Below are 20,393 nucleotides of genomic sequence, written 5' to 3' on the forward strand. Positions count from 1 at the left end.
CAAAAACGCACTGTCTTCAAAGGAGCACAGGGATTTCCCAGTGTTCTTTACCACACAAAAAACACAATCACTGTTAACAACTTCATCCTTGAAACTAAACACACAGAAGACGTTGGTTGTTCTTTCAGAAAGCATGCCCTTCAAAAATAAAAAATTCAGAGATACTGTTAGCACCTCAAGCTCCATGAATATTTTGTGGTAAATTAACCTGGGGCAAGCTCCACACTAATAATCCCTTCTCCACTGCACAACCCTTCCTGAAGCCACTGAAAGTAAAGTTTTCCTTATACCTTCCCGCTGCAAGTTATCAGAACAGAGCCAAAAGAAGTTTCTTTTCTCTGATATCTTCATAAAACTTCACGAACAGTAAACTATGTTCAGAAAATGAAGATATTCCCCAGGTGAACTAGGCTTTTCTGCACGATATAGAAAAGGCATGTAAGGAAACAGAAGACAATGTTATCCCGGCCACCTTTAAGTTCCCTATAAATAATGTCATTTGTTTTTATCAAAGTATTAATTACGTGGTTTGATCTATAACATAACCATATTAAAGTTGTACTAGGTCTAGACTTTAAATAATTATATAAATGATTCCTTGCAATAGTACCTGAGAGCTCAGGGTGTAAAAGATAAGCCTCCAGATCACTTAGGAAATCTGTAAAGTTCATGAATAAAACCATGAAAACATCTAGATTGCTTCATGACCTACCCCCCTCATATTCCCAAAGCAGGAAGCAAACAACTCAATTAAGAGAGGATAAAGAGTCCTTTGCCTCAAGATGGGACCAAACACTCAAACCCACCCACACATCCAGTCAGCCTCAGGGTATTTTTAATTATTAAATTGATGAGAAGTGTCTTAGTATGCCAGATAGACAGGTTCCCTCTTTCATGTGTTCCAGGAGTGGAAAATTTCACAAATGTGCATGTATATCACAGATGTGCATGTATACAGGGAAGACCAACACAGAAAATAAACTATTTCTTCTACACATTTTGCTATAATGAGGACCACAGAATGCATTAATTAATTAAGAGACAATGAATTAATTTTGGTGTTCTGGTTCCTCATCAGCAAAACAAAAGTAAACAAGAATTACACACAACATAGTTTAATACAAGCTTGAACAAGAAATATAACAACAGCAATTCCAATTTTCTAAACACCATTATGTCTGGTTGTATATATATAATGAGAATATTTCCATGCCCCAGCAGATGGCCCAGAGAAAGTGTCCTATGATTACAACTACATTAAATAAAAGATCCTTTATGATAAATGCCTTTATATAAGATTCAACTTGGATAACAGCATTGCTGACATGCTATTCATCCTATGTACTCTTCATAAAATAATTATTGAATAATTCAAAAATGTAAAGATTTGCAGAGAAGACTGAATAAATGCTTTTCAGTTTTGTCCGCTCCCCATCCTCCCCTTCACACCCCCACATCCCTGAGGGTGGAAAAGTAATAGGGATAGAGAATACAGGCAATATTAACTGAACTGAACGGAGGTCCCTTGGGGGGAACTTCTGATGTAAAAGAGAAAATAAAGAGGAATCCATACTTAGAAAAAAATATTTACCGGTACACGATTTATTCAACACAATATATTAGGCAGCCACTGTTTACAAAGTACATATTAGCTGAAGCCCCTGCCCTCAGCAAACTTATGTGCAAGGAAGTAGAAAACATTTACAGAAATCACTATATATAAAATAAATTAGGGCCATAAGAATTATATAAATAAATAATGTGCTACTGAATTCCCCTCTGTAGCTTCTGGTTGGTGAGAGCAAGAAAGCTTTCATAGACGAGCTGATAACTGAAGCTGGACTTTTGCGTACTGGGTAGGCTCTGGACATGCAGAAATGAACAGTAGAAAAGCTCAGATCTGAGTGACAGAGATCTGGGTTTAAACAGCTGGCTCATGATCATGTTAACCTCTATAGTCCTGTTTGCCCAGTACATAAAGGACACCCTAACACTGCAGGACCACTGTGAGACAATAATGCGTAGTGATTAGTACAGTACCGGAAAATCAGATATGGTCAACAGACTGCAGCTATTATTATTTCTGAGCCTAATGAAATAGAACTTGATGTCAATCCACATCTTGACAGTTACGATCTTAGGCGGAGTCACTTGACCTTAGAACTCACTTCCCTCATGTAAAAATAGTCGTGTCTCTCAAAAATCTGTTGGGAGATTCACATAGGTAATGAAATCAATGCCAAAGTGTTTTGAAAAGTGTTAATGTATTACTGTAGTTAATTAGCTTACTTTCAAATAAAGCATACTGATGTGGATAAAAAGAATAAAAACATTTTAGACAAAGGAGGATAAAAGGGAAGAAATTTAATGAAGACAGATTAAGCACCATGTGGATCAGCTATTTCCTGATGCAGAGAAGCATGTTTTACTGCATTCAAACATTCCAAGATAGCTTAACGTATACAGGGTTAAGTCCACCCATTCTTCCCAGTGCAGGACAGAAGGCAGATATTGGAATGCATGGGGTTTGACACAGGTCTCAAAGTGACAGGACAGAACTGGGCACCAGGTTCTAAATGTCAGATGCGCCCATGTTCGCAGGGTTAGAAGATACCTTCTTATCATCTTCTTCAAAATGCCCAATCCTAATCCCAAAACTATTATGAGATCCCAGGAACTTCCTAAACAAAACTCATAAAAAGGTCACTTCACCTCTAACATGGTCATTAACCTAATAAAGGAAAGTTATTAACTTTCTCCATATCACTTGGCCTGGCTAGCTATGTCTTCTCTAAAGGAACCATTTCATTTTAATAACAAGATGTCAAAAATGCCCAACAACCAAATGGTATTACTACAAAGTTAATGGAACTAGGCAGCTTTTACCATTCCTATGCATACTCAAAAGCTGCATTTTGGGGGGAAAAGAATGTGTTACACTGCTTGGCCAGATATTTTTATAATGCACCACAGGCTCTATTTATTTTTCATCCTTTCTGCAAGAAAGGCTGCATGATCTTGCTAGCAGACAACACATCTCCTTTCCAAAATTCAACCCAGTTTAGAGTCAACTGAGTTACTCTTATGGGACCCTAACTGCAAGGAATTTACAGTGTGAGGTTAGCCCCTCTAGGGCTGTGGATCATAAAAGTACTTTGAGGGCTTCCCTGGTGGCGCAGTGGTTGAGAGTCCGCCTGCCGATGCAGGGAAGACGGGTTCGTGCCCCGGTCCGGGAGGATCCCACATGCCGCGGAGCAGCTGGGCCCGTGAGCCATGGCCGCTGAGCCTGCACGTCCGGGGCCTGTGCTCCGCAACGGGAGAGGCCACAACAGTGAGAGGCCCACGTACCGCAAAAAAAAAAAAAAAGTACTTTTAGCTACCCAAAAGCCTCCAATTCTGTGAGCCATCATGCCATGATGGAAAGATGTGGACTTGGTATCCACATTAGGCTCCTACTTGTCCTGATTTCACAATTACCACCCTATGAGCCCTGATGGACAGACACTTCAATGTCTTATGTAGCTGCACAGTGAATGAGTCACTTAGAGAATCCAATGAAAACTTACAGAACCTCTACATCACACTCTAAAATAACGCATCTTTTAGATACCCTCTGGCATATCCTAGAAAAAGGAGAACTAGTCCTATTTTCTATCTTTTTAAAGCTAGAAATAAGGGCAAACTCCAAGAATCTTAGACTTAAAAGGGTCCTGGAAAACTATCTAGTCCAACATGTGTGTCTTACGGATGAAAAAAAGCAAAGTCCAAAGAAGATGAATGCCTGAGGCAAGGCCAAAAGCGGTGGCATCAGGGTTCTCATCCAGTGAGCTCTTCACCCCATCAAGTTATACCTTTCTTTGGGTTAAGAGCTCTCCAAATCATTGTCAAATTCCTTCCTCTACAAGCCATTCTGCTCTCACACTTACAGGCAGAAATCCTATGTAATGTCTAATGAGAACCTGCAGCTATGTTTTAAATACATCTCACCTTACTCTACTTCCAGGAACGTGGTAGGATTCATTATCACTCTACATACAGATGCACCTTCCAGATTTCATTCCTCAGGTTTACAAACGTATTTGTAAAAAAGCATAGAAAGCTTTTCTATGCTTCAGTTTTCTAAAACAAAGATGAAGGGCCACATACCTAAATACATTCCATTTATTCCAGAAATAATCACTGTTATTTTAATGTCCCTGAACGCTGTCAGGTTTACTACATGTAAAACATTAAGGACTCTTAAAAAAAGTTCCTTGGTTTTTAAAAGTGAGAAAACCAATTATTCAGAATAAGGTGGCTTTTCTGTCAAAGACTCTCAAAGTACTTTCAAACGAGAACCACTATCCTCTTTGCAAATACATCTTTTTCAGGACATAAAATAAATAAGTCATGCAAGACCATAAACCAACCAAGGCAGAAACAGAACCCAGAAACATCAGGTCAATGAGCCTTCCTCAGTACTACAAAGACACACTCTTGAATACTCAACTAACAGAAATAATCTGTGCCTTTAAACTTTTCAGGACTGGACTTAAAGTTGAATGAAAGGGGCTGCTAGCAAGGAGAGTGGATGAAATATTTGAAAATAATTTGTAGCCCTAAGCCTAAGACATTTTCCTATCTTCCTTTTTATGTTGACTTTTTAGAACAGGAGGTAAGTAAAGCACTTGTAGAGTGTCCTTCAGCTAAGAACAGCTAGCTGTACTTCAGACAACCAGCAAGGTTTGAAGGCAAAGTTTTAAGTAGTCACCTCTGAGCAAGATTTCTAAGAAACACTATCTAGCAAAGTGACTCCAGGAGTCTAGCACTGGCTTTGATGAGGAAAAAAAAAAGTTGCAAGAGCCAGGCAGCACTAACTTTATTAGAAATCAATTACTTTGAATCGAGGCAATTCTCTTTGAACTCTAAAGATTCACACACTCTTGAACATAGGTATCATCTGCCCTAATGAGGACTCTCACACAAGCACACAGACACACACAAATACAAATAAAATAACTGCAGCAAAAAGATACTGTGCCTGGCTTTATAAATCCATGCAATTTACTTGAAATTTTAGTGTTTATATGGGTAAACACTACATTTACACACATCCCCTCCCAGAGATGCTTTATTGTTTAAAGGGAAGGAAATTTAATGACGTTAAACTAATTAGAAACTATGCTTTTTTATTTTATTATAAAAGCTAGCTTTCTTCATCTCTCTTTTGTGCCCATCTCCCTTGTATCTCTGCAAAAAACATTCCCCCAGCCTACACCTATGTGAACCCTAACTAAACTAGAGGACGTCTCCCAAGTCCTATACCTCCATCCAAGTAATCACAAACTACTCCTGCCAATACTGATCACTCTCTTCTCAAAACAGGAACCATACAAAGAAACGCAGTGAACTCTTTCTGTTGTCATGTGTATTCACTCCTTCCTCAACTAGCTAAAGAAAGAGTTCCTTGAATACAAAAACCTCACTCCATACTTAACTTAGTTGTCCCCTTTGTGCCTGGACACTGGGTTATGCTTTCAAAAAATAACTTCAGTTAAGTGTATTTTGGAAGGGAAGTGTATTAAGCATTTGTTAAAATCCTTCCCCAAATATCAACTGTTATAAAGCTTACTAAAATGAGATTTTTACCATCAATTATTTTATAAGTATTGGTTTCATTTACTCTAAGGGCACATGCTTTGGAGAGGTAGCCAGGTCAGAGTCCCAGCTCCATCACTTTCTAGATGTGTGACCCTGAGCAAAATTTTTCCTTATCTGGATAACAGAACCATCCTGAGAGAGTTACTGATGAGATAATGCATACAAACCTCTTAGCATCTGCCTAATAGATGGTCAACAAATGGTAGCTATTATTATTACTTTGTTAATAATAAGGAAAGAAGAGTGACACTGCATTACTGTTGGAATGTACTTTGTTTAGTTATTTACATATGCCAACACCTAGCTCTGATGAATTACATACAAACATCAAAAAATGACATCTCTAACAAAAATTAGGAGGTGCGGTCTGGAGACCTTGTGGGGAAGGGATATTTTTGGAAGAAGAAAATGATTTTTTAAATATTTTTGTTGTTAATTTAAATAAAATTCACTTTCTGTTCACTCTTCCTCAATTAAGTTAAGTCTTTAAAGATTATGAAGTGTTACAAAACAGTAACAGGGCATTATTTTTATTCTGTGTAACTAATTTTAAAAGACTGGGCTTAGAGTGGACCAGGTTAGAACCACAGGAGTGCGGAAGCAGATGAATGCGGTTTCCCCATCTATAATTAATGTGACACATCTGTTAACTTTCTGTTCAAACTGTGCTCCAGAAATTTAGTGAGAAAATCACTTACTCAATAACCAGATAGGGTTTATTGATGTGCACTGTTTCATTAATATTAGGCAGGCACAGGAAACATAAGAACACCTACCAATCTGTTCTTCAAGCTCTAGAGGAAACACAAAAACAGGCCAAAACCCCATGAACCCAAGATAATAGGACACTCGACTCTGACCACAAGATGATTCAGAAAAGTTGGAAACAAAATCTTATAACCAAGGAAGCAAGAATCTTAGGATCAAAACACAAAGACTTTAACTAATGCCTAGCCACAATGGTAGTAAATGAATATTTGTTATAAATCAGGAAATTATCTTAATTTTGAGTCCTTGGAACCTAGTACAGTGCCTGGATCAAAGAATATTGGCTAAATCAAAGAACAAATGTATTTAATGAATAGTATAAAAGAGAATCCAGAATACAGCTATTCTCCCTCTTTAAAACATTAAAATAGATATGGGGGCTTTTAAATACTAGATATACAAAATATAAAACAGAAGAAAAAACCTAAGGCTACTTCTCCAGAACAAAAAAAAATCACAGGCAAATGCCCCCAGTTTGTGAACCTGTGACATCTTTAGCCATTAATTCAACCTGTACGTTCTACCTATCACCAATACACTCTTATTGTCAACATCTAGAAGCACCAGAAACCTGCTATACTTGATTTATATTCCTCTTTCTTTTAGAATTATGGCAATCTTCACTATCAATATAATGGATGGTAAATTCTGTTTCTGCAAATTTTAAACATTACAAACAAACCAAAATTCTTGTTTCTAAATTCTATCTACATAAGGGATGACTGGCTCAGGCCTCAACCTTCTGGAATTATTTCACCAGAAATCTAACAATTCCCTCTTCACAATGGAAGCCTAAACAACTTCCTCAAAAATAACACTGCTCTAAAAATAGGTTATCAACATATTCTGACTAGCATCCAATCTAAAACTCCCTTCCACTGCAAAAGAACCTAACAACTGAAAAATGAGCCAAAGGTTAAGGACATTTTATGCATATAAAACTATTTTGTAAAATTTTAACACCTCAATTTACAACTGACTGGTTAAGATAATATTAATTTGTGCTCACATTTTGGTTTTGTTTTATTTTTAAGACATTAGTCTAAAGTTAACATTCTTCTTATAATGAGATTGTTTTGGCAAAATTCTGCAATATCCCACTCCTATCATGAGGATGGCAACAAGGAAAAGCAAGCACATACTTCTGGAGACTAGATTCGGACACATTTGATGAAAGACAGCTCCAACCTTCTCTTAAAAACAGGCCCACTTTTCTGGCACACCAATTCACTTACCTCTCCCATCGCTCTTCCCTCCAGAGCAAGTGCTTGAAAATCGTGATTCAGCTCATCCATAGAACGTACCTATTGTTTAGAATAGAGGAGGGAATAATTCCAAGTTAGCATCTTGAATTTTACATACACATTAACACAACTGAAAAGCTTTTCTATGTTTACTTTCAGATATTGACAAGACAATAACAATAATCAAGTGACTGAGATTAAACATTCACTTACCTTTAACCATCAGCGTTCAGCAATGACCCCTGCTTTCTCCCCTCCCATTCCCTTTTGTTTTCAAACATGAAAAACACATAATGCAGAAAAAGAAAAAGCAAATTCCATCACACAAGAATTACAGTAAGGACTTCCCTGGTGATCCAGAGGTTAAGAATCCACCTTCCAATGCAGGGGATGCGGGTTCGATCCCTGGTTGGGGAACTAAGATCCCACATGCCATGGGGGCAACTAAGCCTGCGCGCTCTAGAGCCCACACGCCACAACTAGAGAGCCCACATGCTGCCACTACTGAGCCCGCGTGCTGCAACTAAGACCCAACGCAGCCAAATAAATAAATAGATAGATAGATAAATAAATAAGGAAGCAGAGTCTTTAAAAAAGAGAGAGAATTACGGTAGCTGTATTTCATACATTTTGACTTAATAAGTAAAGATCAACATGTTGAAGAGCAATAATGTATGTAGATGATTATGTGACCTAAACCTTGCTACTGACTCAAAAGACCACAGTCCTTATGAAAACTGACTCACAGACCACAGTCCTTGCGAAAACAGTTAAGTACAAATTAGGGGACTCATTTGATCGAAGCCAGTATTTCTTTGATAAACCTCAGGTTGAAAGGCGCTACAAACTATATAACGGAGTGCCCCCAACATTTCTCCATATTGGAATATCTCTGGGGGCTCCTAGAATCTGAAAACCAGGAGAAATAAAAAATAGCACATATCACAAGGATCTCTTCAAACTTATCATTAAATGTACTACCCACATCATAACAATCTTTCTAGACTTCAATTAACTCATCTCCAAGGTCATTACTACAAGGTAATATTTAAGAGCAAGAATGAAGTGTGGAATAGATTAAGCAAAACAGTCATAATTCAAAAACCCTTTACTGTCCAACAGTCTACTGGTCCTCTCAGTTATGAGCAACAAGTCACCTTTGCTGCCTGAGGCTAGAGTAATGTCCCTTGTTTATTAAAGAGGAAGGTTATTCTTTTTCTTTTTTTAACACCTTTATTAGAGTATAATGGCCTTACAATGGTGTGTTAGTTTCTGCTTTGTAACAAAGTGAATCAGCTATACATATACATATATCCCCATATCTACTCCCTCTTGCATCTCCCTCCCACACTCCCTATCCCACCCCTCTAGGTGGTCACAAAGCCAGAGCTGATCTCCCTGTGCTACACGACTGCTTCCCACTAGCTATCTATTTTACATTTGGTAGTGTATATATGTCCATTCTACTCTCACTTCATCCCAGCTTACCCTTCCCCCTCCCCATGTCCTCAAGTCCATTCTCTACATCTGTGTCTTTATTCCTGTCCTGCCCCTAGGTTCTTCAGAACCATTTTTTTTTCTTTAGATTCCATATATATGTGTTAGCATATGGTATCTGTTTTTCTTTTTGACTTACTTCACTCTGTATGACAGACTCTAGGTCCATCCACATCACTACAAATAACTCAATTTCATTTCTTTTTATGGCTGAGTAATATAAAGAGGAAAGCTATTCTGCCTACCTGAGAAAGACTGCTGATTGTCTGAAGCAGAACTTTCTCAAACCCCCTCATCCAATCATCACTACCTCCAAATGTATGTGAACAATTTCTAGCAGTGGGTAAATGCAAAGAGAGTCAAACTAGGGACAGGCAGGGAGAGGTTAGAGTATGGAGCACAAACCTGAATACAGCTGGGGGAACCAATTTAAGGATTTTATTAACATGCTGACTGAATACCACCCCAATAATCTTAATTTGACTGAACTGTCACCACATAAAAATACAGTCGCATTGTTTTATTTTTTTTTAATTAATTTATTTTATTTTGTTCGCTGTGTTGGGTCTTCTTTGCTGTGCATGGGCTTTCTCTAGTTGTGGCGAGTGGAGGCTATTCTTCGTTGCAGCGCGGGCTTCTCATTGCAGTGGCTTCTCTTTTTGCAGAGCACGGGCTCTAGGCGCACAGGCTCAGTAGTTGTGGCGCATGGGCTCTAGAGCACAGGCTCAGTAGCTGTGGTGCTCAGGCTTAGTTGCTCCACGGCATGTGGGATCTTTCTGGACCAGAGTTCGAATCTGCAGGCGGATTCATAATCACTGCACCGCCAGGGAAGCCCAGGTCACATTGTTTTAAATTACACATTTTCAAAACCCAGAGCTGACACTATGCTACAAATGATACATCGTGTCACTAAGATGTAACAGCTTTGGGATGCTTGACAAAAATGTAAATTTATAAAATTCAAAATGACACTAAATTTAAGCCATATGAGAACAAAGACATAGACATAAGGCTTGTTACTGTGGTAAAACAGTTTCAAAAGGCCTTGAAACAGAAGCTAGGCTCACAGTACAAGGCGTTTACATTATTTCAGTAAGCACACTGAATAAGCTCCTAAACTACAGGTAGTAAAATTAAGGAGGGGAGGGGAGATGAGGACAGCATCTTAACTAAACTCTACAAACGTCAGATAAAACCATTTTGAACTTTCAGGCCAGAGTTAACATTTACAAAGCATGTAAATTAAACACATAAAGTTCTACATCTAGCTTTTTCTGTGGAATCTAAACATGCATTTAACTAGATGCTAGGCGTTTCTTGAAAATCCAAAAACCTACAAATAGTTTTAACCAAGAATGTTGGAATTCTATTTATATTTCCCAAGAAAAAAGTAGGAGTGGCTACAAAAATGAAAAAAATAAAGTAGGAATGGTAAGGGAAGGCAGAGAACATGCAATATGCATATTTATGTAATCATTACAACAATCTCACAGTAATTATTCCCATTTAAGAGATTAGAACTGAGCCTCACAGAAATGCCTTCCCCAACCACTGTTGAGTAGGGAAGAGTGTTTAGATGGCATTTCCAGGATCTAAATCCAGATGTTCCAATTCAAAGTGCAATGTCCTTTCTATGTTATCAAGCTGCCTCCAGGGCAGCCACAGGAAGTTTCTACTCCCAGATAGAACTGCCTTCACAGCTTTTGCTGTGGGCTTTGATGAGTCAGCTCTCTTGGTCTTTTTGCCTTTGCTTTCCACTGTCTCCTCCCCCTACCTTCAAAATTTGCCCATCCTTCCCTCACAGCAATTTCCATCCCTTTCTATACTGCCTTCCCACCCACCCATCATTCTCTCTCCTACCACATTTTATTTGCTGGCTCGCTTACCCTCTCAGGTCTCCTCACCCTCTCTTTATCTTTAGCTCTCTGTTCACCTCCTCCAGCTCTCCCTCTTCCAGGGTGTGTCTCTCTCTGCCTCACATACAAGGTGAACCACTACTCCTCCTACCTCCTGTAGACGAGAATGGAGCCTTTGCTAGTACAGAAACTCCATTTTAAACCATGTACCCACAGTTGAGTAGACAAGATAAACCAAGTCACTCTCACAAAAGTGTTTTTAACTAGTCAGGAACTTATTGTTTATAATGGGAGCTATACCTTATATGGTCATCAACACCAGGCAGACTCTCAACAAAATTCTTCCTAGGAAACAAAACTAATGATCAGAAGAAGACGCTCAGGAATCAAGAAAAATCAAATGATGAAAACAGACGACTGTAAGAAACTTCTTGGGCAGGTAACAGAAACCTTTTCTATCATAAAGGAGAAAAGCTGGCTGTAAATTATAATCAAAGAAAATGCTCCCATCAGGACAGAACTATCTTTTCAAGTTCTTGTACTCTACACCTCCCCCTCTTTCTCTAGTATTCAATTTGAGTGAAGGGTTAATGTTAATTTCTACTACGACTTACTAATTCCATCTTCACTTTTGCTAAATGTCTGTAAGGCTTCCTACCTTCCACTAAATAACCTTATCACCTCTGGTTTCACAAAACTATTTCCTATTTTTCTCTGTGGGCTACTTGACAGCTGCCCATCTCACACCCATCCAGGACTTTCTCTACTGAGGCCCCACCCCATAAAAGCATCTCTTACTCCCTTTAATGAAGAGGCAAAGTGAGAAAACCACGTTAATGTCTGACCTACCTCATATTTCCTCACTTCATCCCACCCAAGAATATCATCTGTACAGATGACCTAGCTTCTGAGTTTCCTCTCCATTTCCCAGATACCAGAACTTCCTTTTGTAAGCCTCAACACCTGTCGTCTTCTTCTAACATGGATCTTGTCCTAACTACAATCATAATTTTGCAAATTAAGTTGGTGTTTTACAGCATAGGAAGTTATAAAATCAAAACAGATAAACCCGGAACTATACATCACATTTGAAAAATGAAAAATTACACAAAAGCATCACTTTACAAATCATTAAGAATATTCTAAAGTGCATTCCTTGAGAAGCCCTACTTACCATACCCAACATCCCATACACTTATCAGAATCAATGAATGATATACACTTCACTATTTCCATCTGTAAAACTGAGATAACACTGGCTACTTTATACGTCTGCTATGAAGACTAAATGAGGGACTTCCCTGGTGGCACAGTAGTTAAGAATCCTCCTGCCAATGCAGGGGACATGGGCTCGAGCCCTGGTCCAGGAAGATCCCACATGCCACGGAGCAACTAAGCCGGTGCACTGCAACTACTGAGCCTGAACTCTAGAGCCCACAAGCCACAACTACTGAAGCCCACGTGCCTAGGCCCATGCTCCGCAACAAGAGAAGCCACCACAATGAGAAGCCCGCGCACAGCAACGAAGAGTAGCCCCCACTCACCGCAACTAGAGAAAGCCCATGTGCAGCAACGAGGACCCAATGCAGCCATAAATAAATAAATTCATTAAAAAATATATTAAATGAGACATGTCCAATACCTAGTAGGCATTTATTCAACTATATCCATCTCACAGGTTATTCTCTTTAAGTTACTGAAATGTCCCCATACATCCATCTCTCCTTTCCCTTTCCTCGGTTAGCAAAGGGTAGGTTTTGGTCATTCCAGGGAGGTGAGCCTCTCTATATATAGGTCAGCATTTTCATAATCAATATTAGAAGTACCTAGATCACACAAACGTCTAACTTACTTTCTAAAACTTAGCATTTCGAAGTACGACCATTCTTCTCTCTTCTCAATTCCCAGCTAACCCTCAATTCAGATAAACTTCTATTCTAATCCATTCAGAAACTTCCAACAAATAAAAATCATCACTAGTTCAAGCTCATGTTTTTTCCGTTCTCATAAGAAAAAAAAAATCTCAATAAAGTCACCTTCTCAAATTCCTTCATTCCCTGACTTCCATACCACTATGATCTCCTGGTTCTCCTCCTACTTCTCTATTCAGATTTTTGTCTTTTGGCCAGCCAACATTGCAGTCAAGGAAAAAAAAAAAAAAACCCACTGAAACTCAGACTTGAGTATAAAGGAATCCAATTTAAGGAGTTAATGATCCAAATATGTAACAAATTACATTTATCAGATTTTCAAGCAGATATGTATTACTGAACATTAAATCTCAAAGAACAAAGCGGTTACCATGGTGGTCCACGCAGTCCAATATAAAAGACCTTAAAAAAAAGCAACTTTTGACAGCATTCTGGCTCAGTTCTTGGCCTTACTTTACTAGCAGTCCTGTCCTTGGATTGCTGTCCCTTAACTGCTCAGGGTGTCTTTACAATGAATGTCCCCTCACTTGAGCTAGTTTGGCCAGTTCTCTGTTGATTGTATACAAGAACCAAACTCAAACACAATAGGTACCACTAAGTTGGTATTTATGAAATCACACTGGAAGTCTGTATTTTAAAACAGTAATCAGAGCTACGTAGTGCACTTGGAAAAATAAAGTTCAACAAATCAACACTTTTTTGAATATTTTCTGTAACAGACATATTTCAAGACACCTGCCTAGAAAGGGCAACTTTGTGATTCCCACCACCTCTGGCCACAAACAACTATAACAAAAGTATTCTCCTAAATGGCCAAACCCCTAGTACCTGAAGAGAAGTGATAAACTGACCTAATCAGATACTTCTCCTTAGCATTCAGGCCAGATAGCAATGGAGAGATAAAGTGAAATTCCCTAAACACTTGGCAATTGTAGCTGTCATTTTGGGTCAGGTATAACCTGGTGAATAAGCAGTAGATGGTCAACACAAAGAAGAGAAAGAATGTGCTGAAAAAAATCAGAGACAAGAGACTATGGAACCCCTATGGAAACAGAAAAGCCTCCTAGTGCCCAGGAGGCCCACGTATATATTTCCTGCTCTGGGATTCAGAGAGAATCCCTGGTGTTCCTTCACTTAATGCCCTGAATTTTTGCTAAGCAGAAAAGACTTCTATACCTTGAGACTAAAACTGCCTTTACTAGAATATTTATTTCCTCAACCACTGAATCTCAGTTATCAGGCATTTTTCTCCTCCACACCTTTGTTCCCCTGGAGGATTTTTTGCAAAGGCAAGCCTAGATCACGATGGCTCCATTTCACTAACGTAGATCCAGAACAATACAAGCAGAAGAGTTGGTGCCAAGAACCATTACAGGAAGGAGATACCAGAGAGAAAAAGGCAGCAAATGCAGGAGAAACTTGAGCAATGAGAAGAAGAAATGGAATACGAGGATTAACCTAATCTGAATTTAATCATTAATGGAAAAACATTTAATAAGTCTGTTCTACACCATCTTCTGCTTTCTTGTATCTGTATTATAAATAATAACAACAACAAATATTTACTGAGACTTACTTTGTGCCAGGTCCTGTCCTATAAAAATCTTTATATGCTGTATGATCTCTTTAATATTCGTAACAATTTGAAAATGCAGGTACTCTTATCCCCATTTTGTGAGAAAAGCAAAAAGTTATCACATTCCTCTAATAAAATATAAATAAATCAACATTCTTCTTGATTACTGGGAAAAAACAAAGACTACTCTTTAAGCTTAGGAGGAGGCAAAACCTACTACGTGATCTTATTTATTCACTGTTAATAGCAACACTAAATACCAGCATTTGCTGAGTTTTCGAGGCACTGTACTGCAAAATAGACATTATTCCATTTTATAGATGAGAACCAAGGTTCAGAGGCAGGATCTGTCTAAAGTCATATAGCAGATAAAGATCAGAAGTGGAATTCAAATTCAGCTCTCTATCCTCTTTACTAGCACTTCTTTCTGTTCTCATCAAAGATAAGCACAAGGGCTCCAGGACACCTGGCTTAAACAGCTGTTGTTCTGGAAACTGATTACTACACTGGTTTTTTTTCTAATTCTATTTATTTATTTGTTTATTTTATTTTTGGTTGCATGTTGGGTCTTCAACACTGCTCATGGGTTCTCTCCAGTTGCGGCGAGCGGAGGCCACTCCTTGCCGTGGTGAGTGGGCTTCCCAATGTGCGGTGGCCTCTCCCGTTGCGGAGCACGGGCTCCAGGGGCGCCGGCTTCAGCAGTTGTGGCACGCGGGCTCAGCAGCTGCACCACAGGGGCTCAGCTGCTCCGCGGCACGTGGAGTCCTCCCGGACTAGGGCCCGAACCCACGTCCCCGGCATTGGCAGGCGGACTCTTAACTGCTGTGCCACCAGGGAACCCCTACATTATTTTTATACAGGAGGAAAATGAAGTCACCACAGCAGCCAGGATTAGGCTGAACTTCCATTTTTTTTTATTATTTATCATTAAAAACTGCTACTACCTTGGACTTCCCTGGTGACGCAGTGGTTAAGAATCCGCCTGCCGGGCTTCCCTGGTGGCGCAGTGGTTGATAGTCCGCCTGCCGATCCAGGGGACACAGGTTCGTGCCCCAGTCCGGGAAGATCCCACATGCCGCGGAGCGGCTAGGCCCGTGAGCCATGGCCGCTGAGCCTGCGCGTCCGGAGCCTGTGCTCCACAACGGGAGAGGCCACAACAGTGAGAAGGCCCGCATACCGCAAAAAAAAAAAAGGAATCCGCCTGCCAATGCAGGGTACACAGGTTCAAGCCCTGGTCCGGGAAGATCCCACATGCCATGGAGCAACTAAGCCTGTGCGCCACAACTACTGAGCCTGCGCTCTAGAGCCCGCTAGCCACAACTGCTGAGCCCGCATGCCACAACTACCGAAGCCTGCATGCCTTGAGACCATGCTCCGCAACAAGAGAAGCCACTGCAATGAGAAGTCCGGGCACCACAACAAGGAGGAGCCCCTGCTCGCCACAACTACAGAAAGCCTGCGAGCAGCAATTAAGACCCAACACAGCCAAAAGTAAATAAGTAAACAAATTTATTTAAAAAAAAAAAAACTGCTACTACCTTTAGCAATTAAACACCATTAAAGTTCCAAATTATATAATGTGTTGATGGCGTTCAGCTAGGATAGTTAACAGACCCAAGTGATAAACTGTAAGTTACCAAAATTGATTTGCTACCATACTACCATAATACATACACCTCATGGAAATGTCAGCACTTCATAAACATAAAAGAAAACAATTTATAAAGTAAAAAGAATAAATAATATTTTCAGAAGCAGTTAATAAAGCCTATGATACTAGTGACCTTTAACTACAAAAACCTCACAATTGCTGGTTCTGACGGTCTTCATCTTAATTTCACCAATCATGATCAAGCTGAAATCAGTAAGGAGAGCAAGGCCATTTTAAGTGGAGAGAGAAACTGTCTAATTGATATGGAAGAACCTAATAAGTGTAAAACTTAAGATAATGATAAATCTTATCTCCACTTGTCTGGAAACTACTACCTGTAGCAATCTGTCTGAATGGTATACTCCTGACTTCCAAAAGAACAAATTCCAAAAGCATGAAAGAGACTCCTACACAACTACTATTATAGATCACACTTACAACAAAAAATGGTTATTTGCAAACAGAGGATACATCAAGGGTTTTCATTAGCAGTAAAAGTTTCATTCTGAAATACCAATCTCAAAAGATGACATATGGAAAAAGCAAAAAAACGAAATCAAGAATGTTCACCAGAAGTTCTTAAATCGAGTTGTGGCAAATGTGTATCAGGCTCTTTTCAAACAATGAAACTAAATTTAATGTATTTGCCATCATTGGAATCTTACCAGCACAGTGTAAGAATCTATGTAAATAATGTGAAAATAACAAATATTTGTCCACAAAAAAAGACACAGAATTCGCTTTTCCAAACTTCTACTAATATTAAATTTTTTGAGATTCACTTTGTCATCCTTGTGCTCACTAATGGACATGTAATATTAGGCATAAAAGGCTTGTAAGAATTTTTACCATAAGAACAATCTGTGAAAGAAAACAAATTATGGGCCTCCACAGCCATTGATATAAATTTTCTACAAATTGTAAGACAGTGAATATTTTTTAATAGATGTACAACTTAGACTACCAGTGAAAACAACAATTGTGAAAAGTAAGTGGAAGAACTATCAACTACAAGGCATGCCTACAGTGGTAGTCTGCGGATTGATTCAGGGGTGAGAGGGCGACTAACATAAAGACTGCTTCTCTAGTTAATCTGTTCTCCCTTTTCGACAGACTAGGAGTGGAGAAATTTACAATGAAGTTCAAAGACCATGATACAGGTGTCTTACTGCCTTCTCAACTACTGAAATAACATCTACTAAGTAGCAAAACTGCACTTTAGCAATAGTGCCATGGCAGTTTGTCTTATCTCCCTAAAAGTAAACCCCACAGTATTAAAAACATGACAGGCATTACATACAAATATTTGTAACGTGAGAAATTACCCTCAATCTTCGGAGTGACAAAATAGCAGAAACATGACTTCCACAGCCAGCTTCTTTAAAATGATTCTTATCTTGCTTAAAAGAACACATTGTCATGCTTTTTCGAGCTTTCCAAGAAAGAAATTTGACAATATGCATCAAGTTTTATAAACGTTCATGCCTTTTGATCCAGTAATTCTACTTCTAGGAATTTAGCCTAAGCAAATAACCAGAAATATGGGCAAAGATTTGTTATCGAATATCTTCATCATGGCACTGTGATGTGAAAAGTGGTTTGAGGGACTTCCCTGGTGGTCCAGTAGTTAAGATGCTGCGCTTCCAATGCAGGGGGCGCAGGTTTGAACTCTGGTTGGGGAACTAAGATACCACATGCCACATGGCCAAAAAAATAAAAAAATAAGAAAAAAATAGCAAAATATTTTTTAAAAGTGCACAATAAGCACCTTTGCTTATAAAGCTTATTCTTTTTTTTTTTTGCAGTATGTGGGCCTCTCACTGTTGTGGCCTCTCCCGTTGTGGAGCACAGGCTCCGGACGCGCAGGCTCAGCGGCCATGGCTCACAGGCCTAGCCGCTCCGCGGCATGTGGGATCTTCCCAGACCGGGGCACGAACCCACGTCCCCTGCATCAGCAGGCGGACTCTCAACCACTGCGCCACCAGGGAAGCCCAAGCTTATTCTTTATTTTAGTTAAGATGTTTCTAGAAGAGGATTATTGGTTTGAAAGGTAATAATATATTAAAAACTTCATAAATGTTAAATTTATTTTCAGAAGCTTCTTTCTGATTTTTTTTTCATTGACATTATAGAAAACGTAGAAACTACTGATGAAGTTTTAGGTTAACACTTGAGTATATTACCTTCCAGTCTTATTTTGTGTATGTCTCTATATGGAAATATACACGTATCATTTTATGTATGTAGATTTGTGGCCTATTATAGAATCCTTACACAGAAACGTGTTCTCTAAGACTTTAAAAAATGTTTTAAGTAGCTACATAAAATTCTGTAAATGAATATATGCTGTATTTAATAATTCCTGCTGTATTTAAACTTTTTCAAACCACTTTTTTAAAAATAAATTTTTATTTTACTTTATTTATTTTTTTATTTATTTGGCTGCATCGGGTCTTAGTTGTGGCATGCGGGATCTTCGTTGAGATATGTGGGATTTTTTTGTTGCGGCGCATGGGCTCTTCATTGTGGTGCGCAGGCTTCTCTCTAATTGTGGAGTGCGTGTTTTCTCTTCTCTAGTTGTGGTGCGCAGGCCCCAGGGTGTTTGGGCTCAGCAGTTGTGGCTCGCGGGCTTAGCTGCCCTGTGGCATGTGGGATCTTAGTTCCCCCACCAGGGATCGAACTCGCGTCCCCTGTATTGGAAGGAAGATTCTTAACCAGTTTAATCCCTGGCTGGGGAACTAAGATCCTGCAAGTTGCCATACGAAGTACTGATGCATGCTACAATGTGCATGAACCTTAAAAACATGCTAAGTGAAAGAAGCCAGACACAAAAGGCCACATATTATATGATTCCATTTATATGAAATATCGAAAACAAACAAATGTAGAGAGACAAGAATAGGTTTTTGTTTGCCAGGGACTTAGGAAAGGGGGAAATTGACAATGACTACTAATGAGTACAGGGTTTCTTTTGGGAGTGCTAAAAATGTTCTAGTGTTAGAAAGCACGATGGTTGCATAGCACTATAAAAACACTAAAAACCACCAAATTGTAAACTTAAGGGTGAACTTTATGGTATGTGAATAATATCTTAATAAAGCTGTTATTTAAAAATAGGAGAGGCTTCCCTGGTGGCGCAGTGGCTAAGGATGCCTGCCAATGCAGGGGACACGGGTTCGAGCCCTGCTCTGGGAAGATCCCACATGCCGCAGAGCAACTAAGCCCATGCACCTCAACTACTGAGCCTGCGCTCTAGAGCCCACCAGCCACAACTACTGAGCCCATGTGCTGCATCTACTGAAGCCCATGCTCTAGAGCCCGTGCTCAGCAACAAGAGAAGCCCGCGCACCGCAACTAAGAGTAGCCCCCATTCCCCGCAACTAGAGAAAGCCTGCATGCAGCAACGAAGACCAAACACAGCCAAAAATAATAAATAAAAATAAATAAATTTTTAAAAATAAAAATAAATCTTTTTTTAATAAATAAAAATAGGAGATGGCAAACACTTTCTGTAACATGTCAAATAACAAATAATACAGGCTGGGACTTCCCTGGTGGTCCGCTGTGGTGCGCAGGCTTCTCTCTAACTGTGGAGTGTGTGTTTTCTCTTCTCTAACTGTGGAGTGCGTGTTTTCTCTTCTCTAATTGTGGTGCGCATGTTTTCTCTTCTCTAGTTGTGGTGCGCAGGCCCCAGGGTGTTTGGGCTCAGTAGTTGTGGGTAGCCCGCAAAGCGTCTTTGTCAGGTATTCTTTGTTTTTATTTTCAACTACACATTTAAAAATGTAAAAACCATTCTTAGCTCAAGAGCCATACATAAACAGACAGCAAGCTAGATTTGGCAGGGAGGCCACAGTTTGCCAAACCTGGTTTAAAAATAAGCCATTCCTAAAATGTTTACAAGTGAATGTGTGCTAAGTTAACGCTGATCCAAAAACTAAGCAAAGATCTCTTATCAAACTTATAAATGGAGCTTCCACAAATGTTATTGGATAAAGGGAAACATATCAAACAGAATTTAGTACTTTTATTAATAATTAAGATCACATACTGGGTTGGCCAAAAGGTTCATTCGGTTTTTCTGTAAGATGGCTCTAGTAGCACTTAGCTGTCTTTAACTTCATTCGAAACAATTTTATTAGATTGCATGTGACAGCTGTCATATCAGCGTGCATTTAAAAAAAGACCCTGGTGGTGCAGTGGTTGAGAGTCCGCCCGCCGATGTAGGGGACA

The 20,393-nt window shown here is 39.3% G+C and overlaps 1 protein-coding gene across 16 annotated transcripts in view; it reads right to left on the reverse strand.

Annotated features, from left to right (window-relative positions):
- PUM1 (pumilio RNA binding family member 1) overlaps positions 1-20,393 on the reverse strand; it is a 128,103-nt gene that overhangs the window by 85,166 nt on the left and 22,544 nt on the right. For all 16 annotated transcript variants that reach the window (XM_024766621.1, XM_024766622.1, XM_024766620.1 and 13 more), the window contains one exon: positions 7,644-7,712. In XM_024766621.1, coding sequence (XP_024622389.1) covers positions 7,644-7,712 — 69 coding nt within the window. The remainder of the gene's footprint in view (positions 1-7,643; positions 7,713-20,393) is intronic.

Source organism: Neophocaena asiaeorientalis, unplaced genomic scaffold (genome assembly GCF_003031525.2).
Source record: "Neophocaena asiaeorientalis asiaeorientalis breed wild unplaced genomic scaffold, Neophocaena_asiaeorientalis_V1.1 scaffold79, whole genome shotgun sequence".
Taxonomy (NCBI): Eukaryota; Metazoa; Chordata; class Mammalia; order Artiodactyla; family Phocoenidae; genus Neophocaena; species Neophocaena asiaeorientalis.